Below are 27,982 nucleotides of genomic sequence, written 5' to 3'. Positions count from 1 at the left end.
CGGCAAAACCCGGGCCGGGGGCACAGCCACCCGAGCCTCACCCCCTCCGCCACCTCGCGGGGATGGGCGGCTGTGCCCGAGGGGCTGCGGGGCAGCGCGGAGCCAGAGCTCAGGTGGGGCGGGCGGCCGGGGGGCTCCGCTCCCCGACGGCGCGGTGGGAAGGGGCGGACGGGCGGGGGGTGCGCGGCCGAGCAGGGCGATGCGGAGCCCCGCGGAGCCTCGCGGAGCCCCCCGGCAGGTAGGGCTGGCTCCGCACGGAGCCGTCGGGGTGCGGGAGGGTTTCGGAGGCGCCGCGGGGTGGCAGCGGGAGAGGAGCGGAGAGGTGAAGGGGGCTCCGGTTTGAGGGCTCTCCGGGGAGAGGGGAGCCCCGGGGTTCGCCCCCGCCGCGGTTCGCCCTCCTCGCCTTTTTCTGCTGTTCGACAGCTTGCACGCTTTCCACTTGAAAGTGCGAGCGCGAATTGATTAATACTTTTTCCCCGCTGGAAAATCACCAAAGAGAAAGCGGAGATTTTTAAATGTGGGAGATGTCAGGAGGAGGAAAAGACTCGGCATCCCAACACATAGACTCCAAAGACGTCTTTTGCTGTTGTGTTTATTACTTCTCTACAGTTCTTATATCACTCGAAACAGCTCAGTGGCTTGTCTTCTAACTGGAGGCTTCCATAACAGCCCTCATGGCCACAATCTTCTATCCTATTCCATGTACCATTTATTGACTGAAGAGTTCCCTGGCACTGGGAACTTGGTGACTAAAAGAATTCTGAGTTCTCTAACTGATTTCTAAGACCAGTATAGCTTTTAGCCACATCATTCATTTTCCATCGTAATCACTGGTTACAATTGTTGGTTGTTGCTCCACAGGCGTTTTAATTGGTACGTAAACTTAATTTCAATTACATCTGAAAGACTCATTTCATAAATTCACCAGAACAGCCTCTTTAATAACCAACTGAGTTTTCTTTGTGTATTGATTCTAAAAAGCATCTTAGCAGATTTGTTAAATGCAGATGTATTATTGCATTTTCTCCAGAGGTCTTAATGAAATAGCGATCAAGGAAACAGTCAGGACTTCAACATGCCTTTCCATGTGGAAGGGCTGGTGGCCATAGTTGTATTTTACCTGGCTATCCTGGCAGTTGGGATATGGGCTGCTTGGAAAACCAAGAACACCGGCAGCGAAGGAGATCGCAGCGAAGCTATTATAGTCGGTGGAAGAGATATTGGCTTGCTAGTTGGCGGATTTACAATGACTGGTATGTAAAAATTATTTTTCTCTTTTTTTTTTTTTCCAACCACTGTGCAGTTTGTCAGTTTTCCATCTGAATGAAAGAGAACTATAATTTGTATGTTAAATAATACAAAATGGAGAAAATATCTATACTTTCTTTTCCTATTGCTGCTGATATTGTTTAGTGAACAGCCAAGTAATATCTAGATAAAAACAACAAATTGTTTAAAATAGTACAGGAAGAACATGTTATATTTCATATTCATTGTTTTTATATTCATCTGTAGAACAGATATGTTTGTGACAGAAATATAGGAGTTCTATAGATTAATAAGAAATCCAGTTTTAAAATCATTGTTATTGTTGTTGAAGCCATCCAAATTCATGAGTTATTTTTGCTTAATCTGAGTAAGGCAAAGTTTATATGGAAAAAGGTTGGAGGGAGGGAGTGTCAGCATCAATTTAGAATAAGATTCTAAAAGGAAATTGGCATAAATCTAAATTCATATGTCCACTGACTTACAAGCAAACTTACTTTGTGGATTCTTTTGGATTTTCTTTTTTTTTAACAGTTTGACAAAATAAGACATTGCTGTGAATAGTAGTATCAGTAGGAAAAGCCTCGGTGAAGAATGAGTTCACTAATTTTGTAAGCAGTGCAGTCTGACTCCCAGAGCCAATTGAACCAGATAAAGTATGTGGGTAAACAAGTGTTTCACAATGTGATCCAAAATCTCAAGTTTTGCAGCTAACAGGTGGTATCAGAACAAAACTACATTATAAGAAGAATGAATTGGCCCACCCTTTCTATTTAAGCAATTTAATTTTATTTAAGCATGCTTCGTTGTTTTGATATTCTAAATTCTATTCTGGCAAAGCCCTTTCAATCCTCAAATTCGATTTATTAGGTTATGGGAGTTTTCATTCTGCCCTGTAGTGGTTTCACATTTACTTAATAAGGAAGAGTTGCATAAAAACTTGAATCAAACTTCTGTGTTCTTTAATCGGGAGTAATCCCCATCTTCTCATAGAGTTATTTTCCTCATTGAAAGATTAAATATTTGGATAAAGAGTAAAGGATGTTTGTAAAAGTTGTTAACATTTGAAGCCAGGCAGTTGTTCTACTGTTATCACTTCGTTATAATGCCCTGGAGTACATCTGATGCTTCAGTAGTCATATATCCATCAGCTACTGAGGCATTAGATATGACAAGGTTCTACTTACAGCAGAAACTGGTTTGACTGTTTTCTGCCACATTAAATGTTTTCAAGAGCACCAAAACCAGAATATTTTGTAGAGATATTGCTTGCCACAAAACCGTAATCATTAAATTGGGGGAGTAGAGATGAAACAAGACATTCCCCACACAGGTGGCTGTAACTAAGAGCCTTGCCAGTGGAAGAAAACACAAATTCTGGTCTCCTTAATCCAACCTTACAGGAATAGTTTTAGTAACAGCTGAAGCAGAGATGAGACTTGATATTAGTCTTGCTGTATAAGAGGCAACTTTTATAACTACCACAATTCACACACACACATGCTCATTCTATTTCATGCAACCTCCTGAAATTATGTAGTATATCATCTCTGCAGTAGAATATCAGAGTATCCTAAAGTCCTTGCTCAGGTAAAACACTCTGGTTTAAACATCAGGGTTTACACACTTTCTCACCTCCATCTTCCATAAATATGGCAATTAAAGCTTGAGATGCCAACTAAATTCCACTTTCACTTTTGGGGAACCACAACTTGCACGTAGATCCAGGTGTGGACACAAGCCTATGGAATCAGAGGCTAGTTAAAGTTTTGTCTCAGTGAGAGTGATTGCGATATATAGTTTGTAAAGCTATAACAAAATCACTGTGATATTTTACAGCTTTAGTTGTCTAAGAATTAAAAAGCAATGCCTACCTATGACTAGATTTTTTTTTAAAGAGAAGAAGGATAGAAAGGATATTATTTATACATGTGTGAAACACTTCAGATTACGATTAATTCCGTCTTTCTTGCTTGAGACAAACTCTACCATGTTCTATACTTAGAAGGGAGGATGACAGGACTTAGACTATACATTTAAAACATTCAGAGCATAAGGAACATGACTTCATAGGATGGACTAGAGACTCTTGAGTATTTAGTTTGTTTTCTAAATGGCATTTAAAAGCCTTAAAGCAAGTGTACTCCCTATGAATAATGGCTATGGACATACATGGATTCAGACTATGATCCTGAAGAAACAGCTATACCAGCTACCCACTAAGATGCTTAAACATGGAGGTTGCTTGGCACTCGACTGAAAGTGGAGTGTATCTGCAGCTATCAAAACAGGAGGGAAAATCTTGAATTCTGGATGGATCACAACAGCTCATATTAAAATGATCTAACATAGTTTTGCAATAGGCATGATTTTAATTTGTGTATCATTTTTACATGAGGATAATTTTACATAAATATAATTAAAACGTTGGATTAAATATTAGCATTCTTTAATTTGTATGGGTGAATTTCTTTAACGGTGCCTGTGACAAATCTGAGTCTATCCTGATTTTGGTGATTGAGATTAAACCCCAAAGGAAATATTTGAAATGACATAATTAAAATCCTTACAAGTGCCACTAAAAATGTCATAATCTATTAATGTAATTATCATTTTACTTGGATGGAGCTTTGTATTCTTCCACAAGAATAAAAGAAATAATATTAATATTATCAATATTTTGGGGCTTTTTAATCACTAGATCAGGAATTTCATCTTATAGAACTTGACAATTGATTCAATAATTTGAACGGTTAGACAAGCAATCATTTACAAAGAAGTACCACAAAATCTGACCTGCTAATATATATCAATATATTTAAAGAACTCTGAGATTCTTTTCTTTGTTACCCAAATGAACTAAGTGCAGAATTACACTGCATATCATTAGTATTTGCCTGATTGTTTTTGAGGGTGTTTATTTTAAATGGTATTTGCTGTGGTTTGGGGTCCTTCAGATGTCAGGCAGAGAGGATTAAAATGGATTACCACATGAGTGTTTCTATAGATTATTAAATTTTATATTCCTTTTGTCTGATTTAGAAAAATAAAAAATAAATGAAAAAAAAAAAAAAAAAAAAAAAAAAGAGAATTTCACCAAAATGTGGCTTAGCAAACTGAGGATCAGAACATTAATATCTCGGGATGAAATCCCCTCCTATCATATCCCATTATTTTCTTTCTAATATATTTACTGATAAAAGTATACCCTTTAACCCCCTGACAAAAAGCTGTGTAACACCTTTGTAAAGCTCTGGGGTCTTTGGCAAGTGTCCCAGAGGAGTAAAGTGCACACAAAAATTGATCAGCAGCTAATTTTTAAACTCCCAATCAATAAATGAAGTCAATCAATTAGAAAATGAGAGCTAAATCCTCCGTGCCAGCCTACCTACCTACCCGTCCATAGGGTGGCATTCCTGTCCCCAGGCATGGAAGGGCAATGACCCCTGCAAAATCCTACAGAACTGAAGTGTCTTTGTCCCCTCCAGGCCAAAGCTAGGGAGCTGGGTACAGCATTCCAAGATCTCCTTGGAGAGCACACACCCTTTCAGTGGTTTGCACCAGGCAAATCAATGCTGGATGCTGAAGACTTCTTGCACCACAGCTGCAGATCTGCTAAACATTTTTCCTTGGCTATGGAGTATCTTTTCCTGTCTGGAAGTGGGTATCATTCATGCAGTATTCATGTTCATACTTTTTCCAGGGAGGGAGACAAATACAAATATTTTTCTAATTATTTATTCAGTAAGTTGCTACAGCGTGCAGGTGCTTAAAACATATTCTCAAAGTATATTCTGCTTGAGACTCAATAGGCAACACACATCCCATGTGTATATTGACTTCAGTAACCCATATTCCCACCTACTTCAGTAGATTCGCATTCTTAAGAGGCACAAAATCCCAAATGTCTCGTGATTTTCTATATAGATTCTGTACCCCTGTATCTTCCTGTCAAGGATCAGTGGTCACCCATCTTCTCCATGTGATTCCACATGGGCATCACTCACTTGTCTCTGTAATGTGCAGCAGGTCTCAATACTGAAACATCTACCAATGCATGGCGTCACTCCTTTTGTTACAGATTTTCTCTGCATACACATTTTTTGTACAAGTCCATTACAGTATTTCCAACAACAGTTCTGTCTATTCCTGTTTCAAAATGCAGGAGGGGAGACAATTGCAATGCTGCAGCTTCCAGAGGTCTTTGATTCTAAAGCCATGGTGCAGTTAGCATCAAGTAGTAATAGAGAGGTACAACAGTTAAGTGGAAAAGAATGGTCAGCTAGATTGCCATTAAAGCTCTTTAGAAATTCTAATTAATTCTTCATCATTTGTGTTCAACTCCATTTCTTTATCTGAGACACAGAATTCTGAAAATTACTTCACTACAGAATTAATTATGAATGATTTTTGCAAGTACAACCATGATAAATTTCTGTGTTTGAGAATTTCTTACAGACCAGAAATTCAGCCAGAATTTTGTAGATCCAAAATTCTCAAATGTAGAAACTTGTCTTGAAGGCAGAGGATCAATTCATTAAGGGTCTGAGGTCAGTATTCTAAAATAATGTTGTTTCTTAGACAAATGTTCACAAATACTACAGATCGTACAATTCACTTCTGGAATATATCTTCAGGGAACACAAAAATAAATGAGAAAACTTTCAGAACTTAAATAGCAGTACAAAACCATCATAGCTCTATATAAGGATTTCTCTACTCAGGGAAATCAGAATTTAATAAACATGCTTCATGTAGCCACAACTTAAAATTTAGTAAGATTTTAAAGGCACTTTTTTCATAAAATCCCTATTAAAAGATGGATGAATTAAACTCTTGTCTAGTTTAAATGCTCTGAGTTTTCTCAGCTGGAATGACTTTGTCATTTCTTTTTGTTTATTGTTTTTCCTCTGCTCTCCCTCCTTCATTTGGACTAACACAAAGAAAATGGTAATGATTAATGAGTTGATATGCTTCATTCATTATAAAAAAAGTAGTGAGGGACTCGGGCCTCACATTTTCACTGACTGTGCAGAGTCCATCTGGTTTCTCTTTCATATGTTTTAAGTTATAAAATTTTGGATTAGGACTACATTCTATATAATGTTGTCGTGTCTGGGACTTGTACAGTACACACAATAAAAAATCGCAATATTATAAGTGATGATGATTTCATTCTACAACATGGGAGGTTTTCCTTCTTTGTGGGCATTAAATATTTTTTCTTCTTTTTCAGCCACATGGGTTGGAGGAGGTTACATCAACGGGACAGCAGAAGCTGTATATGTCCCAGGCTATGGTCTAGCTTGGGCTCAGGCACCTATTGGTTATTCCCTTAGTCTGGTTTTAGGTAAGCAAGCAACTGAAGCTAACAGCCTCTGATTTTAAACAGTTCTGATGACAAGACCATCATTTGAAATGACACCACTAGGGTCTGATATAAGGACACTGAGGTAAACTAGATCCCTTTTGCTGATAGGCTTAGGCTATTAAAAGGACAAGTGGGAAATCACTTTGAGTAGTTCGATATCTCCAGTACCCTGAATGTCTCATCAAGACCTAGATGGTTATGACCACCATAGTGATCTATGGGGTTCAAAATAAGAAAGGGATTTTGTTTGTTTGTTTGTTTAGGCATGTGCTAGTTATATGTGCTTGGTTTTATATATTCATGTTTTCTTTAAGAGCCTATATAATCTGGAAAATAATATCAGATTACTGATTTTCAGACTATCAGATAATATTGTAAATCTTGGACTTCAAGAGTGGCAAATATACTTGCATATTACAGAACTACTTACGTCTTTAAATCTTCAATGAGAGTATAAATAACTTACTTAATTTTAGGCAGGTAGCCTGGAGCACAACCAGCTTGTTGCATTAAAATTTGTTAAATGTCCTTTTAATTGTAGTAAAAAACTCCAAATCATGTGCCAAAATGTAAATACTGAATCCTGTTGTGTGTACGGTTGGTGTATAAGATACAGGCAACATTGTAATTTTAATGCTGTGTTCTGTAACTCCCCAAATTTAGTCTCAGACCTTCTTTACTTTTCTTAATATCAATAAAAAATCTCTAATCATGTCTCAACTGCATGGAGCAGCTCACAACAGAAATGTTGCCTTGTAAGCCATGATGAATGCTCCACAAAGCTGTCAAGTGTATCCTCTGTTTGTGAACAGATCATGTCCCTAAGGGAAGTGCTGGTGCAACTGCTTAGAAAGAATATGTTTGCCAAAATGATCCTTTGCTTTTCATCTTCTATTAATATTACTGGTATATTAGACTTTTAACAATACTTAGCCTCTCAGTCTATTTCAAGCCTTTTCTCATGGTCCTCCCAGCTAGTCTGTCCCTATGTTCCTTTTAGTTGTTTTTCCAGCTCTTCTTGCCCCTATCATTTCTTCCTGTACAACTCATTTTCCCCTTGGAAGTGCTTTCCTATGGCCTGTCTTGGTTCTCCTCTCTTCCCAGGCAGAAACCTTCCACATGATGCATGTTCCTCCCTGGTGTATGCAGGCCAGCTCTAGTTCCAACAGTAGTTCCCATCCCTGGCAGCAGCGTTATTTCCTGTAAGGCAAACAATAATGGTAGATGTCTGCTTGAAGATCAGTTGATGTCACTTTGAGGTCATGAGGGTCATGATCGATCTGTGTCATTAAGTGATCATTAAGATCATAGCCGCGAGCATTTTCCAGGCTCATAACCTCTGTAGAATTGGCAAAATTAATAATAGGGGGTGAGTTAGACGCTCCCTTTTTGCATTTCCAGCATTTCCAGCTGTTTTTGTTGTTGTTTTTTTAATGAAATCCATATTTTTTTCCCTGAACTGATAAGTGTAGGCCACTGCAGAGAAAAAAAATAAATGTCTGCATCATGTGACCACACATCCCTTTGCAGAGCACAGCAAAGAAAGCATATCTGTAGGTATGATCTGTACGTGAAAATTTAGGGGCAGGAGGAAGAGTTGTTTACACTTTAAAAAATTATAAATACAAGAATAGAACCATAGAAGAAATATTATTGTTTCAGACTGAAGGATTTAAGATTAAATCAATCTTCCTGGTAATTCAATGCTCTGCTGTATACTTTTTTTTTCTAATTTTTCAACCAATTCAATTCTAAAGGTTAACATATCTCCTATTACCTTTGACAGATGTTTGAATGGCCTAATAGATTATATTACCAGTGATTTTTTTTCCTGTTTTAGCTGTATTTTGTAGTGATGATATAACAAGTAGAATAGGAATGGGATTCATGAACAATGCAACAATAGTAGAGAAAACAAAAAAAAAAAAAAAAAAAAACAAAAAAAACCAACAACTGGAGGTTTTCTGCCTGCAAATTACCTGTCTAAAAAGAATGTAACACAAGGGGTATAAATATATTGTGATTGGTAAGCAAGTACCTTCAGTTCAGGGAACTTAATGAAATGAAGAAATATCAATGGTATAAGGTATGACAGAGAAATTCAGAAAATCTTCTGGACAATACAATGGATCACATATATTGTGATGAAGAACCTAACTAAAGGTCTCCAAATACTGGACAGTTGATCTTATTAGGATCTCCCTCATCTTATAGTTTTTTAAATGTAGTTTATATATTGTATTTCAGCAGTTTTACTGTGAGAGAAGTCTACTTAGCTGTAGACGTGCAAGTATTAGCAAGACAGATTAATGGCTGTTTCAGCTTTTCAGAGATGTATCCTTTTTTTTTTCTTTTTTTTTTTTTAACTCCCAACCAGAAGGAATTTGTAGATTGTATATTAGAAATGTGTTAGAAATATGCGGACTTTATACATTTATGTACATATACAGCGCATATGCAAGCCAGGCAGAGAAGAACTGTGATATATCAACATTTCTGAACATGCACAGAAATAAGTGAATGATGAATGTTCAGGGAGCCTGACACCTGCAGAGCCCAGAAGGCGTTTGACCTACCCTCCAGGTGGAGTAGGGTTGATTTAAGCATACATTATAAATCTGAATTGTTCTGGAAGAATCATACTTGCTGTGTGCATACTATACCATGTGTGAACTCATATTTCTGATCCAGGAATCCCGGACAGTTTTATTTTTAGAGTAGCCTCATGTAAAGAAATCAGACCCATAGTCATGCTGGGTTCAGCTCTAAGTATGAACAGAATTAGGTAGAAAAAAAACATTTCCTTAGGCTGATACAAAATTACACAAAACCCTGACAGCATCCATAGTGGCAGATGGAGTAAACTGAACCAGGCAAATTAAAACACTAATTGTTCATTATCACACTATAGACATGAATAGTGTGAGTTTGTTTATGTAACTCTGTAGATAGATGTAAAGTTAGAGTTCCCAGCAGATATTTTAATTGTACCTATTTCTTAAATACATATATGTGTGTATATATATATTTGTACCTTTAATTCAAATTCTATGTTTTACCCTTTAATAGCAACACATTTCTTCACTGCAGCCTTCTGCTACTTTTCTTTGTAGGAGGTCTGTTTTTTGCAAAACCCATGCGATCCAAAGGCTATGTGACAATGCTAGACCCTTTTCAACAGATTTATGGAAAAAGGATGGGAGGTCTCCTGTTTATTCCAGCTTTAATGGGAGAAATGTTCTGGGCTGCTGCCATCTTCTCAGCCTTAGGTAAGGAATTAGCATTATAAAAAATAACTTGTAATGGTTGTAAATGATTAAGAAAATCAGAAATATATAAAAAGCCTGATTTCAAATGCTAACTATCCTAACTAAATGATGAAGAGTGTGGAAGTTGTCTTGGTCCTATGGTAACCAGTAGTCAAAACTAATAATGGCACTCCATTGATTGTTTTGGTAATGGAAAGACATGCAAGATATCTATTCATTTTCAGGTATCCTTAAGTGGTCCCTTCTCAAAGCAGCATGGAAAGATTTAGACACAAATTTCCCTTAACAGTGAGGGTGACATGAGTCATTGCAAGTATACCTTTTATGTCAAAGCTGATTGAGCTTCTCTTTTATACCATTGAGACCACAAGAGAAAGCTAAAATTTCCCTGAAAAATGTGGAACACCATTGACAATGCATCTAAACAAAATAATCTTTTACATTAAAAAAAAAAAAAAAAAAAAAAAAAAAAAGACAACTTTCCATAGCACAAATAATAGAAGTAAATCAAGATGCAGGTAAATAAATTTAAATATTATTCTATCTGCTGACATGGCTTTCTACTAGACAAAATGAAGAAAATATTTATGATTCAAGAAAGGATACAGAGAATTAGTGGAACTATGACTCAATAGAAAATCATGTAACTTCTCATCCAGTCCTGAAAAATAAATCAGTTTCCAGGGTTTTTAATTATATTTCAGGTTTGAATTTAGCAATCCCTTCAAGAAGTGAGAAAGCCCTTGAGCTGAAGCACCAGCAGTTGACTTTTACCAGCTAATCATACTCATAGTGCACATGCATGTGGCAATGCTTTCTAGCACAAGCTATTTTAAACAGAAAATAAAATTTGAAGGTACTCTCCAACTGTGCTCTGATGAACTGCAAAGCAATGGGGAGCTTGTTTACCACAATTTCATCACAAAACCCTTAAAGGACTAAGAACAAACTACATGCTGAGGTGATAGGAGTTGAATAGCTTGAAGAACTCTCTGAGTATTTGGAATATACTTTCTTTTTTGATTGAGGACAAGCTAATCTGTGATATTTCAAAGCAATTGATGTGAATGCCTTTCTAGTTGCTTTATATTAACGGCTGACAGCTAAAGACTATCAGTGACAATAAAGGTCTTTGAAAATTTTAACTATCTGAATAGATGTATTTATATTATATCTCCTGATTTGCACATCTGTCCTCACTGATGAATGTTTAATACCAGTACTCTTCACTTGTTGATTCTCATGATTCCTTGCTTGGCAGGGTTATAGAAGGGAAAGACAGGACTTTCAGTTTGTGAAAGAAGTTCAAGTCTGTAATTCTATGACACATGAATCTTGAAGACTCAATGTAGAACAAAAAGCCTGTTGGCTCTCTGCAACTCTCATATACCATACATCATGCTGTGTTGTACTGCCAGAACTTTTCCACCTATGTGGTCAAGAATATTCACCTGCCGTATCTGCAAGAACTTAAAGTTATTGCTAAGCACTTAATATAAGGTACCCTAATTAGAAAGAGAGGGAATTTTAAACATGGTGTTAAAAGACTTCAATCACTTGAAATAGCTAATACATCTAAGGCAAGTGTATAAACACCTTGATAGCAGCTAGAAGGACACTGCTGGAGGACACAAAATATTCAGGAGATTTCTGGAATACACTGACAATTCCCTGGCAAAAATAACCAGGGAACCGATGAATGGCATTGCTCTGCTGAACCTGATATTTGCAAACAAGGAAGAAATAGTTAGGGATGTGAAGGCTGCAGGTAGCCTTACCTGCAGTATTCAGGAGATGGTGGAATTCAGGGTCCTGAAAGGAAGGAACAAAGCAAAAAGCAGGATCACAGCAACAGATTTCAGGAAAGTAGATTTTGGTATCTTCAGGGTTCTTCTTGGAGAAATCCCATGGGAGATGACACCTGGGAGAACAGGGGTTCAGGAGAACCAGTTGATATTCATGGATCACCTCCTCCATGCACAGTCTACCCTGATGATCAGGAAAACACGCAAAGGTGTCAGGAGACCTGCATGGATGAAAAAGGAGCTTCTGGCTAGAATCAGACATAAAAAGGAAGTATTCAAATGCAGAAGCAAGGAGAAGTTACCTGGAAGGAATACTGAAATGTTACCTGAGCATGTTGGGTTTAGAAACACCAAAGTCCATACACATTTGAATCTAACAATAGAGGGCAATAAGAATGGTTCCTAAATGTACATAAACTAGGTAACATGTAGGCCTGCTGTTGAATGGGACAGGAGACCTGAGGTCAAAGGATATGGGAAGGCTGAGGTACTTAGTGCCTCTTGCCTCGTTCTTTGCTGTTCAGACCAACCTTCAGGAATATCCAGACCCTGAAAACCCTAGGAAAGTTCGGGGCTAGGAAGACTTGCTGGAAAAGGATCAGGTTAGGAAACATTTAAATAGACTGAACAGACACAAGTTTGTGGGACTTCACAAGATGCATTGCTAAGTGAGCTGGTTGATGGCATTGCCAGGACACAATCAGTAATATTCTAAAGATTGTGGTGATCAGGAAAGTTCTTGAAGACTGGAAGAAATACAAATAAAAAATGCCACTCCCACCGCCAAGAAGGTCAAGATGGAGGGCACAGAGAACCAAAGGCTGGTCAGCCTCATCTTGATCCCTGAGAAGGTGATGAAGCAAACAAACTTGGAAAATGCTTCCAAACAAATGAGGGGTAACAGGAGGATTGGGAGGAGTCAGCATGGATTTATGAAGGGGAAAAATGCCTAACTTGATTCCTTCCATGATGAGCTGACTGGCCTGATCCAAAAAGGGAGAGCAGTGCATCTTGAAGATTCCAGCAAGACCTTTTGACACTGTCTCCCATAATATAGATAAACTGATGAAGTACATAGTAAGAAAGTGGACAGTGAGGAGGACTGGAAAGTAGCTGAGCTGCCAGTCTCAGAGGTCTGTGACTTCTGAGAATCCAGCTGAGATGGCCACTCACCCAGTGGAGTTCCTCAAGTCTTAATACTGAGTCCTGTGCTCTGTCATAATTGCATTAACGATCTGGATGATTGGCCCTAGTGCATCCTCACTAGGATGTTAGTTTGAAGAAAATAAGACTCTGAGGAGTTGCTGACAGATCAGAGGGTCATACTGCCATGTAGAGGGACCTCAACAGACTGCAGAAATGGCCAAGAAGCTCATGAAGGTTAGCAAAGGGAAACGCCAAGTCTTGGAGAAGAACAACCTGATGCCCCAGTACAGGCTGGGCACTGACCAGCTGGAAAGCAACTTTTAAGAGAAGGACCAGAAAGTCCTAGAGGGCAATGAAGTTGATTCTACAAGCTGTTTTGTGGAGACTGACTGGCAAGCTCAACATTGTGGTCTGTTTTCTACAACTGAAATCTTATTTGATGGTACTTGCAGAAAAGCTTGTTTTCTAGGTCAACTATGGTTGTTGTATTCTCCAGTTTGCAAAGAAACCCAACTTTCTCCCATGTAAATAGTTCAAAGACACTTTAGAAAAGTCAATGAATGATTCTTCCCTGGTCAAAAGGGGACAGCTCAGAGCACAAGTGAGATACAAAACAGTATCTTTACTGCATTTATACACTTGTTCCTATGCAACTGTAACTCATCCAGGGAGGCTTCCAGTGTCTATATGTGGTTTTTCCACACGCAGAAGATTGTAGTCTTTGCAGAGCTTGAGCAGTTCTGTAAGGAAAAGCTGTTGGGATCCTTCTCCATTTGGTAAGAACCTGCAAAGTGATAGATCTTAAATTTAGACCAACAGGAGTCTTCCTTTTCTCACTCCTATCAAAGGTGCAGAGGGATGTTCAGAAGATAGAGGGGGTTATGTCTTCATGCTTTTGCAGTGTCAGAATGGATAGCAGACCAGTACCTGTATACACAACCTGACAGAGGTGAACCTTCTCATCATTCTGTGACATACACTAACACAGTGTTTTGTTGTTTTTTTTTTCCCCACAGGTGCCACCATAAGTGTGATCATTGACATTAATATCAATATATCAGTCATTGTTTCTGCCCTGATTGCAACTATGTACACTCTTGTGGGTGGGCTTTATTCTGTGGCCTACACCGATGTTGTTCAGCTATTCTGCATCTTCCTGGGGCTGGTAAGTTTGGCTTTTTTTCCCCTTTGTTGAAGATTTTTCCTTGAGAATTATGACAAATACTGAGACCTGTTGCCCAGCAGAGATTTTGGAACTGTGTCTTCACTGACAGTGCAGAGAAAAAATATCTCCACTCACAGAGCAATGACTTTTGAATCTGTATTTACACCAAAGTACAGCCCATACTCTGACAATACTGCTGGCAAGAGGTAATTTTCCTGCTGAGCATCTAACTCAGAGTAGTAATGGTTCTGATTCCTTCCCTATCTGCCTATAAGACCATATCACAGGCACTGGAAGGAGACATCAGATGCAGAGAACAGTCAGTAAAACAGTCCAGAAACACTGGAATTGGACCCGTGCAGCTGATACTCTCCTACTTCTCTTTCCTGTTGCTGTCACCTACTCACACAACTTAGTTAATCTCCAGTTTTAAATCATCTACTGGGTTTTTCTCTCATTTCTCTCCACTGACCTTGGAGACCACGGTCTGGGGAGTCTCACCAGAGGACCTTGCTGTTCAAATATGATGGTATGATTTGTCCATCAGTTATCAATGATATGTTTGTGGGCAGCCTTTTCCTGTTTTACTACTGTTCTTTGACTCTACTCTGAAAAATAGCAATGCAACCAGGGGTCAGATCATAAGGCTGCAATCAAAGAAGCTGCTGTCTTTGCTTGCCAGTGCCAGTAATAGATTGTCACAGTTGTGCAGAGAACTGTGACAGGCCGAAATAAAAGGGTGGCTCAAGGTGAATTTTGCCTTGGGGGACCCAGGGTTGTTTCTCTGCTTTCACTGGAGTTCCTGGGCAGCCCTAGGGAAATTGCTTCAGCCACTGCTTGCACAGGTGGCCAGTAGCCAACCCTGTGTGAGTCCTCACTCTGTGGTGTCTTATCATGAGGCCTGTGGCCTTATTTGCAGAAGTGCTAAGCACTCCCAGTTGTAACTGATTGCATGGGAATGGTGCTAAATACTCTGAAAAAAACAAATCCAAGTTCCAGCTGGCCACCTCTGATGAGAAGTTATTCCAGAGCTTCTTCTCTCACACTTCTTTTCTTCACCTGTACAGTGGGGAGAATACTGACTCCTTCCCTAACGTGCATGTTAATATCTGCAAACCATTCAGGTTCCACAGATGGTGTACATTACATAAATTCCCAAACTAAAGTAAATCACTCATGCACTACTAAAGACCCTCATCCTGTGGGAATAACATGAGATCCTGTAATTAAAGGCAGCATGAACCTTACAGGGAAGGGAAGACAAACAAAGGCTGTGTGGCAGTCTTCTATATGGTTGGTTCTGTAGCTTTAATAGTGCTCTTTTAATCCAGGTTGGGCACTATATGTAATTTCCCATTTAAAATATGAAATAATAACGTCATGTAGAAGAAATCACATGCATTACCGTAGGAGTCATGAGAAGCTGGAAGCTTCAGATAGCACCTAAATGGTCATGCTTTTGGTTTTATAATGGTTTTATATGAGATGGGACACTTTCACAGCAAGTGTCACAGTAGATGTTACAGGCTCAATGTCCCAGGTTCCCCTACAGACTCTGGAGCAGTTTGTATTCCCACTGGCATAGAGCTTTACTGCTTATTCCTCTACTGCCTGTTCCTTAACAGAGAGGCGATGCTTGTTATTAATCACTTCTGTTAGCTATGCTGTCTCCTCATTTCAGGCACAGCCTCTTCCTTATGCCGCTGTAAACACTGGCCCATCCCAGGCACCCCATGTACTTCCCTGGTTTTCTCCATACAACCCCATGTAGTTTCTCTCCTTCCCTTCTCACTCTCCTGTACCCACAACTGCAATTCTCTGCTCCAGTCTGTGTCTTTACCTTGTCTAGTCAGTCATTCCCTGATTCTGTGCTGTACCCACATTATTTACTGCCTCTTCATCTCACCTATATTATTAATTCTCCATTCTAAACTCCTAGCTGTCATGTAGAAGTCCATTTTTTTCTGTGTTTTCAGTCCCATAAGTTCCAAGTCCTTAGCTACCTTTTACTTCTACCCCTGAGCTCCTAGTCACAACATAAAGTCCCAATTTCTACTTCACTTCCACAAGCTGTTGTTTTATTTCTGCTCAAAATCACAAAAAAGTGATTTTCCTACTCTCATTAGAAAGAGCTCAAAGAATAAATTGGGCAAGAGAAGAGAATTTAGGATTATGTCTGTGTTAGCAAGCTAAAGAGTGCCTAGGTAAAAATACAAGATCATCTATTTAATTGTTGACAGTTCTGGTACTGTTTTGACCCATGCCAACTAGTGCTTTCCCAGGCAATTCCCAGGAGCAGTTCAGGGCTGTCTTTTTCAGCAGGGAAAGGAAACCTAGATGTACAGATGTGAGCTGTGACTTGACAGTGAACTGCAGGGCCAGATAAAGTGCCTTGACTTGTTATATATTCTAATATAGAAGTAGTCCTTGAGATCACCAAGAACTATGTTGCTGTCAGGATCCAGAATGGATTACAAAAGCTCATAATGTGTTTGCAATACAGTCCCTATTAAATCCTGGGCTGTGACATGGAGGCTGCATATGGACCTTCAGAAATTTACCTCATGAAAATCTCATCTGAGTATGAGTAAACTACTCAGAAGATCATCACTTTGACATGTATGAGACTTAAGATTCAAAAAGAACAATAAATCCATTTGACATCCTTGTTTGCTCTAAATTTCTCAAAAAAAAAAAAAAAAAAAAAAAAAAAAAAAAAAAAAAAGCATCCTTTCATCATTTTGGCAATATATTTATTTTTTCCTCCAAATGTCTTGGTTGAAACATTTTGGTGATATTTCCCAGAAAAGCCTAAGCAGACATTGAGAAAGGATGGATTTTGGATTTTCCGTCCAAGTGCTTTAACTGGCAAAGTTTAAATGTAACTGAGAAACTGTACTTGATAAACATCCCAATTAATAGGCAGAGCTGCAAAACATAGCAATAATTCATGCCTTCATCACAAGTGGTTGCAATTAGTGAGCAACAAAGAAGAGGAGGATGTTTGATTTCCCATCTCCTTGCACCTCCATACACTTAAATCTAATCATTAGGACTGTGGTAATCTGCTTGTATTTGGATATCTTTGAAGGCTTAAGGATGCTGTGCTTGCAATGGTCTGTTCCAGAGAACATAAAGACTGGTTTTCATTTCAGTTAAGAACTACCATGTTCTTAACATAAGTTACTGAGATACCACTGAAAAATGAGTTGGAAAAGGTTGAGTTGCACAAAAAGTCTGTTGGTGAAGGAAACCCATTTTCTGGCAGAAACTGTTTCCGGGAAGAGTTTCACAACTGATTTTTTAGCCCAGATCAAAAACAGAGAAACTGAAAATAGTGAATAGCCCAGACTGAAATTGTTCTTGAGGTACAAAAGTGCTGTAACGCATCTTGTACTATTATATGTTATATGTGTATGTGTGTGTGTTTTATATGTGTGTGTGTGTGTATTTATACCAACTGATATCATCTACCTGGACTTCTGTAAGGATTTTGATACAGTCTCATATGACATCCCAATCGCCAAACTTGATTTGAAGGGTGGATAAGGAATTGGCTTGAAGGCCACACCCAGAGAGTGGTAGTGAATGGTTCTATGTACAAGTGGAGGCCGGTGATAAGTGGTGTTCCTCAGGGATCTGTCTTGAGACCCTTGCTGTTTAATATCTTTATCAATGACATAGACAATGAGATCAAGTGCACCCTCAGCAAGTTTGCAGATGACACCAAGCTGAGAGGTACAGTTATAGCAAAGAAGGAGGAGATGTTATCCAAAGGGACCTGGACAAGCTATAAAAATGGGGTCCATGTGAACTTAATGAGGTTCAACAAGTCCAAGTGGAAGGTACTGCACCTGGGTCAGAGCAATCCTGGACATGAGTACAGACAGAGAGAAGAACTCATTATGACCAGCTCTGCAGAGAAGCACTTGGGAGTTCTGATGGACAAAAAGCTCGACACACAGTGCAAGCTTGCAACCCAGAATGTCAACTGCATCAACAGAAGAGTGGCCAGCATGTCAAGGGAGGTCATTGTCCCCCTCCACTCTGCCACTTGGAGTGTTATATCCAGGTCTGGGGCTCCCAGCATAAAAAGGATGTTGATCTATTAGAGAGGGTCCAGAGGAGGACCATGAAGATGATCAGAAGGCTGGAGGATCTCTCTTATGAAGAAAGGCTGAGAGAGCTGGGGATGTTCAGCCTGAAGAAGAGAAGGCTTTGAAGAGACCTCATTGCAGCTTTTCAGTACTTAATGGGGGCTTGTAAAAAAGATAGAGAGAAACTTTTTGCTCAGACAGATAATGACAAGATGAGGGAGAATGGTTTTAAACTTAAAGAGGAAAGATTTAGATTAGGTGTTAGGAGGAAATTCTTCACTCAGTGGGTGGTGAGGCACTGGAACAGGCTGCCCAGAGAAGTTGTGGATGCCCCATTCCTGAAGGTATTCACAGCCAGGCTGGACAAGGCTCTGGGCAACCTGATCTGGTGGGTGGCAACCTGCCCATGGCAGGGGGGTTGAAACTAGATGATTTTGAGGTCCCTTCCAAGCAGGAGATCTGGGGATTCACCAAAAGCACCCCTCTCTTGTTATGATACAGCTTTTGTTGAATTAGAAACAAATTTCCAATTCTTCAGTTGTGTTTGTGATGTCTTGTCCCCCTATACTGAGAAATCCTGATGCTTTTGCATGCTTTTATATGTAGATATTGCTCTATAGTGTGGTCCAGGAAAGGGTGTGAAGACTATATGCGGAGTTTAGGGAAAACGTAATGAAAATATATAAATGTGTCTTTCCTGCTGGTGGTATGATTTACACTGATTAATCCTCTCCTTACACTCATACTGTTCAGGACAGAGGTAAGCCATCTCTTACCAAACTCTCCAGATTTTGGAGATTTTCCTCTGGCACATAGTCTGACTGTTCTGCAAGTCAACTTGTAATTTGATTAGCAGCATGCAAGAAGAAGAGAAACAAACCAAATTTAATATAATTTCATGGGTTTATCATGCCTACATTACAATTGAACAAAGTGTTTCTCTTTGGTTACAGTGGATCAGTGTACCCTTTGCGATGTCCCATCCTGCAGTAACAGACATTGGGTTCACAGCTGTGCACCAGGTGCACCAAGCACCTTGGCTCGGATCTATCAACTCACTTGACATTTACACATGGCTGGACAATTTTCTTTTACTGGTAAGTGATGGCTTGTGTGAAGGAATGAACCATCTAAGTGCTCACACTGTGTTACTGTTACAGCTGAAAAAAAAAAAAAAGTTTATCTGTGTTTCCAGAAACCTGAAAACTCTTAACCTCTTGACTCCTGCTAAATATTTCTGCACATTTGAATGAGTTCAGTGAAATATCAGTACAATATTGTAGCATGGCTGTCAAAGTCAGCAGTGCCAGGAATGCAATTTAAATATCATCAGGCTGCAAGACTTGATTTATACTAAAATTAATTAAAAGTGTGTGGCTAATACTTAACTGTTGTCATTCTTGGCAAAAGAATTTATACATTGCAGAAGGCAATAAATACATTACACAAATGATTAAATATTCCTTAAGGTGTAGGCGATGTAGAAGAAGGTTTGCAGAGATGGATGGATGAATTCATACACACGCATGCCAGAATGAACTGAGGGTTTTCATTATTTAACACCCATATATTACACATGGGATTGGTGGTTATTAAGTGCTTTCCATTAGAAAACATTTTCCATTCTCAGTGTCCCTGAGCAACTCTACAGCACGTTATCATACTCTAGTTTGCAATTTCTTTGTTTGTGTTTTTTTAATCAATCTCAGCCAAAAATCTTCAGCGTTTTCTAACAATAGAGTTAGTAAAATGCATTGTTTTATTCAGTTTATTTTTTTTTAAACATTCTCAGAGAGCAGGTGTATGACATTAGCACAAGTAGCTGAATTCTGTGTTGAAAGTTTGAAGGTTTCATCTCTGCTGATGAACAAAGGAAAGCTCTGATGTTGCAAAATTGTGACACACTTCCTTTTCATCTTGTTTGTTTTATTAGAGCTCAGGAAATTTACACATACTTTGAAAGCTTTGTTAGGGGAATGTTATTAATACCACAAAGGAAAGCACTCAAAAATAGTATGCCAAAATCTGAGTTGCCTGTGAGACATTCATTTGATCACTGTGTGTGCATGAAGCATATATAAAACACCTGGATACACACTATTAGGTCCAAATGCCTCCTGCCTCATTCAGTGTTTAGAACTGGACTGTTCATGTTTAGTGAGCAATTTGCTTTATTTTCTTTCCATACTGTTTAGTCATAGGCACTTATTTACTTATAATAATAATAATAATTATTTACTTATAATAATAAGTGTCCACTTATTTAGTGGACACTATTCAAATGTTGTTCTGAAGACAGAATTTTAGCACTCGCTTTTCAGCCTTTGATAAGACTCCTTTATATCATATTTTGCAGGCATAACTTTTCCTTCATATCATATTTTGCAGGTATAACTTTAAGTCTAAATAGGATTTTCATTTATATATACCCAAAACAAGAGAAGAGTTACCACCATAAAACAAAATATTCTTTTACTGCTTTGCCCATAATTTATAGTGGTATCATATTTGATCAAGACAGTGGAAAAATTATTTTCAGATTCTCAGGCTGAATGTACACATATCTTGTTGCCTTGTTTAGATGGTCACGTATTCATAGTGGAAGATAAAATTTTGCTTTCAAATCCTATCAGCAACTAATCTAATTTTGAGGAGAGAAGGGTGCTGGAAGCCAAGTTCTCCAAATATGAGATATACCAATACTATTTTATAATTTTTTGTAAGGCTTTATCAAATATTTATGCAGCTCACAGTACCTTGAAATTGCAGAACTACACAAATGTGAAGTCTTGTTGCTAATTGTACAAAGGAAAACTTGCCTAAAAGAGTGGGATTTTAGTAGTCTTACAAAGGTTTAACATTACTTGCAAGAATGCAAGTTACAGCTATTACTAACTGACATGTATTCAATAAATAAATGAAAGAGCAGCATCACAGCTTTCAGTATTCAAGAGATGTTTCTCTTTGCTCTCTATGTGATGATAGCAAAGAAATCCAGTGTCAGCCCTCAATAACAGGATGTTGTTCATTGTTTTTGCAGACATTAGGAGGAATCCCATGGCAAGCATATTTCCAGCGGGTTCTTTCTTCATCATCTGCCACATATGCTCAAGTTTTGTCATTTCTGGCTGCTTTTGGCTGTCTTGTGATGGCTCTTCCTGCAGTACTCATTGGTGCAATTGGAGCATCCACAGGTAAAGAATTAAAAATGTGTAGTATAATAAATGTGTGAAAACCCCATTACATTTTTAAGTTTTTCCCATTAAGGAAAAAAAATTTCATGGTTGGAGATAAGGACAGGGAGGTCACTCAACAGTTACCATCATGGGCAGAACAGACTCAGGACAGGGAGTTTAATATAATTTGTTGCCCATCACTAGCAGACTAGCAGTGAGAAACTAAAAGCAAACTAAAAATACCTTCCCCCATCCTCATCCATCCTCTTCTACATCTTCCCCCAAGAAGTGCTACAGTAGGGGCTCTCCATGGGCTGCAGTCTCCTCCTGGCCACATCCGCCTGCTCCACCGGGAGCTCCTCCATGGGCTGCAGCGTGGAGATCTGCTCCATGTGGGACCCATGGGCTACAGGGGGACAGCCTGCTCCACCAGGGGCCTCTCCACAGGCTGCAGGGGAACTGCTGCTGCCTGCCTGGAGCACCTCCAGCCCTCCTGCTGCACTGACCTTGGGACCTGCAGGGCTGCTTCTCTCACATTTTCTTGAGATTCTAGTATTTTTATTTCATCATAACAGTAATAAGTGTAAAGTGACTGTGGTTTTATTCTAGTTGTTTTAGGGAAGTCGTTTATCAGGAATTTGTTGTCTTGATCAAAACACCCTTGTCACTTTTGTTGACTTAGTGAGAGTTGTCCCTATTGCAGTGACCATGTAGCTCAGCTGTTAGAAATGCTCTATTAAAATGTTTAATACCAGGCTTTGAGCTTTGAGCCAGTAATAATTCAAGAGAGTAGTTAAACACATCACAAATGAACTTGGATCTCAGGTTGGTTTTACTGAGGAAAATGGTGTTTATGAGTCATGTAGATTTAATATTACACATTCTAGAGCATTACCACAGGATGTGGTCAAACTTAGCTTAGCGGTAAGGAAAAATGCTGAGCAGAAGAATTAAATCTGTCTAACGAAATCAGTGAGACTGTGCCTCTCTCAAATGCTTAGGTCCAGCCCTAGCAAATTCAGTCACTGAATACGAAAGAAAATGTGGCAGTATGAATATTTTACTGTATATGAAGTCGAGCTGTACTGTAGCTGGTGACTACTAGCATTTCTCACAACACACTGTTCTCCATGTTGCAGCCTGGAATCAGACTGAGTATGGTGTCCCTGACCCCATGACTAAAAAAGAAGCGGATATGATTTTACCTATTGTGCTCCAGTACCTTTGTCCAGTCTATATCTCATTCTTTGGCCTTGGTGCGGTATCTGCTGCTGTCATGTCATCAGCTGACTCTTCGATATTATCAGCAAGTTCTATGTTTGCTCGGAACATTTACCAGCTCTCATTTCGGCAAAATGTGAGATTACATTTCCATTTTTTAATTTTAGGGAAAAATTTGGGTGAGACCTTTACTAGGTAAAGCACAGGGTGTCATTTCTTAATGAAACACCTCCTCCACATTCCTGCCTATGACTAGAAAAAGTATAACATTTTTTTCCTAACAGTATATTGAGTGCACTGAAAGTCACGAAATATTTATGGTTGTAACTGATGACACAGTTGAAAAAGATCAGGGTAGGCAGCTTTCAAGTGTTTTCATGGCATTGGAGTTTATTCTAAACAGCTCTTAATTAGTGTTGTAACCATAAGTTTTACCTTACTTAATGAAATGAATCTTTCTGAATTACTGATTTCTTAGGAAATCCTTTGACACAGAGGAAAGGCACAAAATGGGCTAGAGAGTCAGAGGTTTTCTTAGGAAATGGAGAAGAATATATTCTTACATGGAGTTGTTTGGTTTTTTGGTTTGTTTTTTTTTTTTTTTCTTGTTGATCCATATTGTGGTTATTTTTAAAAGTTATTCTACAGCTCACTTGTTAATTTTTCTTTGACACAATATCAAATTTGCCAAATTTTTCCAAACACACAAGGATTAATAACTTGACGACCACACCCCTTTTTTTTGTTGTTGTTGTTGTTGTTTTTTTCTGTGCTTAAGACATAGAGAGAGAAATGGAAATAAATGAAAGCATATGTATATTACCATAAAAAAAAAAAAAAAAAAAAAAAAAAAAAAAAAAAAACACCTAACACTGCAATTTCTTTCCAGGCCTCAGACAGGGAAATCGTGTGGGTCATGAGAATCACTGTTTTTCTGTTTGGAGCATCAGCAACAGCGATGGCACTGCTGGCTTCGTCTGTTTACGGCCTGTGGTACCTCAGCTCTGACCTTGTTTATATCATCATATTCCCTCAGCTCCTCTGTGTGCTATTTATTAAAGGAACCAACACCTACGGTGCCATTGCAGGATATTTATTTGGCCTTGTTCTCAGAATAACTGGAGGAGAACCGTACCTTTACCTTCAGCCCTTGATCTACTATCCTGGCTGCTATCCAGATGAAAACAATATCTATATCCAGCGATTCCCATTTAAAACACTTGCAATGCTTACCTCCTTCTTTACCAACATTATAGTCTCCTACATAGCCAAATACTTATTTGAGAGTGGGACTTTACCACCAAAGCTGGACTTCCTTGATGCTGTGGTTGCGAGGTACAGCAGAGAACACATGGACAAAGCAACTCTTGTAAAAAGTGACAATATTGTATTAAACGAACTTGCACCTGTAAATCCACGACACAGTCTGACTTTGACTTCAACATTCACAAACAAGGAAGCCTTTAATTATGTTGATTCAAGTCCAGAGCTGTCCAACACTGAAGATAATTAAAAAGTCCTATACCCACAGACAAAGCAATGCAAAGCAGGGTATTCTACAAAGAATAGTCAGAGGCATTTTATCAGAAGAAAAACAAAACTTTAGAATAAAATACCACTGCACAATTCTTTAAGTTGGTTCTATGAGCCATGGGAGGAACTCTTATCTGGTGTTATCTGACATGTTGGATAAGATCATAGCCTGTTTACTGAAAGATACACTCAGATCCCTTTCTTTCCACACAGAACTATACACTATGTAATTAAAAAAATATATATTTACAATTGAAAATATAAGTAGCAGAAAAGTGCAACAGTTATTTAGCTAAGACATCATATGAAGAAATTATAATACAGTCACTTTGAAATACTATCAGTCAACATTTTATTGGAATTGTATGAAAAGATATTGTCACAGCTATAAGTGATTTAATACTAAAGAGCTAGTTGCCTGAGTAGACAGATAAATAAATTCCCTGGGTTTTTGGTCTGGTATTCTTTTCCTCATAAAATGTTTCAAAGAATACAAATATAATATTTTATTATTTGTATAAGACAGCAAAATGTGCAAATATTAATAAATTCCTTATGGGAGTGCTAAACATTATATATTCATTTAAAAAAAAAAAATCAAATTAAATCACAAGTTTAAAGTGATGTTATACCTAATGCAAGATGACCTTAATCAAAGTATGTAATTATAGGTGTTCTTTTTCCTGTGTTTAGTGGCTGTCACCAATGGAGGATAACAACCATTTTAAAGCAATAATTGGAGTTGAAACTCAACTTGTGAAAAATGGCAGAATTTTTATAAACTGAATAGAACTTTGCAATGTTGTAGAAAGAAGCCTTATCTTGATTTATCGTCAAAATGAACACTAAGCAAATCAGTCTGACACCGAGCAACCACAACAATGGAGCAAATATTGAAAAGTAAAGAGAATAAGGAGGTTGCTTGAAAAAAAAAAAAATAAGATTAAAGGGCTTTCCATGGGGAAAATGCCCATTCTTCACTTACTAAAAAAGAAAACATATATATATATATATTCTCAAATACAACAAAAAGTGTTTTGGGTTTGACTTGCTGGGATTACTCTGAAAAGAGGAAATTTTCCATGGAAAATCACCTTTTCTCCAAAAAAAAATGATTTCCTATGGGAAAAGAAGCTTGGTGGAGAGCTTTCCATATCTATAAGTGTCCACCTCTAGAAGCAGCAGCAGCTTGGAGGTGATCTGAAAGGAAAGCTGAACCCACAAGCACAGCAAAACACACAGCATTGTCTTTATAGACTGGACTTCTTTATAACAGCTATCCTCCTGGGCCAGCTTGGTGCCTCCGTGGAGCACCAGCAGTGGTCAGGCACAGGTGAGACTTCGCTCATAAATTGTAAAGCTGGCTAGGAACATCAAAGTAGGAAGATTAAGCCTCTTCTGACTTTGGTCTGGCCAGCAGGGAACGTGCAATTTTGTTTCCGTTTGCCCACAGCTGAGATGATTGTGTCTGTCCTCATTGGTACCGTGCCTTTCACAATGGGAGATCTCATAGCTAGTACAATTAAGAGTTATGTTCCAGTAATTCTTCTTAATATCTACGCATGATACTAAACATTCAAGTGAAATCCAGATATCCTCCTCTTGCTAGACACTGGTGAAAATTTCTTAACATCTACAGCAGGAGGAAATATGCTGGAGGATAGAAAGTGTAAGAATAGGTTTTGCTGCTAAAGGAAGAAGCCATCAACTTGTATATTCAGTGTTGACATAAACTTTCTCAAGGTCGAATCCTTAGATATGTTTTTGCTCCTTTTGTGGAGTTTTAATGGCATATATATATTTTATATGTAGATAAAATTAATTTTAGAGATATTATTTTTTCCTGCACACACTGTATTAGGAATAATACTACATTTGAGTTCTGGGTATGCATTTTGAACATCAGTATTACTGTGTTAACAAGTTTAGGGTGTGCTCTGGGTGGAGGAAAACAAAATCAAGATCTAAACCAAACCCTAGAAGAGTCAAAATAGCAAAGAAAAGATGAGTTCCTGTGGGGTGAGTGAACAAGATACTGATGAACTTCAGGGTGCTGCAGATCTCACAAACCAGACACGAACCCAGACTGTTCATTACTTATTGAACAATGGAAAAGAGAAACAGGAAGGAATCTAATGGAAGAATGGGAGGGAAGAACAGAGCCACTGCTGAATTATTATCCATTTCTGTCCCAAATCCACTAGCCTGAATCCCTTTTTATGAGGAAATATCAAATGAGTTTTACCTGTTTCCATAGCTAATGCTTTACGTTGAGGTTTCAAATTAAGTTAGGGGATCCTGATTTACAGCTACCTATAAATTTTCCTGAATTTTTTATCTTACTTTTCTTTTGTCTAGGAATTGGTAAAATTTCACTATGAGAAGCTGCATGTTGGTCAGCAGCATTTCTGTATTATGTATTTCAAAATTCTCAAGAGTGGGAGGAGAGGGAAATGGGCAAGGGGATTCAGCTGGACTCTTTTAAGGTATTTTAATTCTCTTGTAGTCCCTCATAGCTATAAAAACATAAAGGCTTTTGAAATATTTACTATGAAATGTCAAATGAAAAATTAAAATGTGTTGGTCCAAAAATTTCAACCCAGATGCTTTCAACATAATCAGAATAATTTATGCTGCTTATCCTATTGAATATTCTTGTGAGATCACTGTGATTTTGCAAAGATTTCCTGTTTAGATGGAACTACACTTTCTGGGAGAAAATGGTTTTGACAAGGTTTTCCAGTCCTCTCTAAGGAAACTGAAAGGTTATTGCACTGTTACAAGCCATGGAAGATTTATCATGCAAAAGGTAGAAGCAACACAGAAGTCTATTCATAGTTTGACCTCAGCTCTACTTTCTACATGGCAAGTCTCCGTGGGTGTCTTTGCATGAGTCCAACAATGGCTGCAGTGGCTGCACTGGTGGGCTGCACTGTGGACTGGATGATTTCACAATCCAAACTAAAACAACCCATGCAAAGTCTGTTTTCAAGTTTTCTTGCCTTAGTTCAGCTATCCTACTATTAGATTTATACAAAGCTGATCATATAACCAAAGGCCATATCTATGACAGCTGCAGAAAAAAAAAAAAAAAAAAAAAAGGAAAAAAAAAAAAAGAGAGAGAGAGAGAGAACAGAATACAACCAAGTTGTTTCTACAAGCAAAATGCCAATAGAATGTGATTCTTCAAGTAGACTTTATTTTGATGTGAATCATCATATGTTCCTTCTCCACTTTTGCTATTTGTAGACAGTAGTAGTGTGTGCAGTAAATTGGATCTACTTAGTGAAGTAAACAGCTTGTTTTCAGACACAGAGGTTATTGTTTCTGAGCCTAAGATTTCTAGATAAAATACTCATATCAAGATCATACATTTCACTTTGGGATTCTTAACATCTGTGAATAACAATTATTTGACAGTTTTTTTTACCTCTTTTGCATGAAATGTGTTCATAAAATCAAAGTTAATACGTAGCTGAGATGTCAAAAAAAAGTTATAATTTCATCTATATTTGTCCATATGGGATAGTATATGTATTATAAATAAAACATGCTTTTGTGAACCTGAACTGAATGTAAACATTAAGTGATCAAATAAAGTAAAAGTCAGACTTAGTCTTTTATTTTCTTATAGTGCAATAATTTAGGATTTCAAATATGTCTCGTAGGAAAAAAAAATGTTACTAATTTTTCCTTCTGCCCTTCAAGCATATTTGATCAAGTACCATGTGCAGTTAAACAGTGAGTTATTGTAAGTCTGCTATTAATCAGGGCAGTATTTGTGGCTGTTGTTAAAAATAAAAAAGTATATTTTTGTCTGTGTCAGAGACGTTATATAAAGACTATAACTAACAAAACAGATAAGAAGCATAATATAGATATATATGTTTTAACATCATTTGTATTGTATTCAATAGTGCCCATGAAATTCAG

The 27,982-nt window shown here is 38.2% G+C and overlaps 1 protein-coding gene across 2 annotated transcripts; it reads left to right on the top strand.

The window, feature by feature from the left end:
- On the top strand, positions 1-27,982 carry SLC5A7 (solute carrier family 5 member 7). 2 transcript variants are annotated; one of them, XM_082752048.1, is made up of 9 exons: positions 1-113; positions 1,031-1,253; positions 6,503-6,616; positions 9,751-9,906; positions 13,874-14,022; positions 19,073-19,216; positions 21,160-21,313; positions 22,435-22,652; positions 23,406-27,982. In XM_082752048.1, the coding sequence occupies exons 2-9, from the start codon at positions 1,076-1,078 to the stop codon at positions 24,027-24,029; spliced, it is 1,737 nt and encodes a 578-aa protein (XP_082608174.1). In that variant the 5' UTR covers positions 1-113; positions 1,031-1,075; the 3' UTR covers positions 24,030-27,982. The 2 variants fall into 2 exon arrangements, with proteins under 2 accessions (XP_082608174.1, XP_082608175.1); XM_082752049.1 differs by lacking the exons at positions 1-113; positions 1,031-1,253 and adding an exon at positions 5,755-5,816.

The sequence above is a fragment of the Aythya marila genome (assembly GCF_965140915.1).
Source record: "Aythya marila genome assembly, chromosome: 1".
Classification (NCBI taxonomy): domain Eukaryota; kingdom Metazoa; phylum Chordata; class Aves; order Anseriformes; family Anatidae; genus Aythya; species Aythya marila.
Note: the sequence above shows the minus strand (reverse complement) of the source record. Positions and strands in the feature narration are given on the sequence as shown.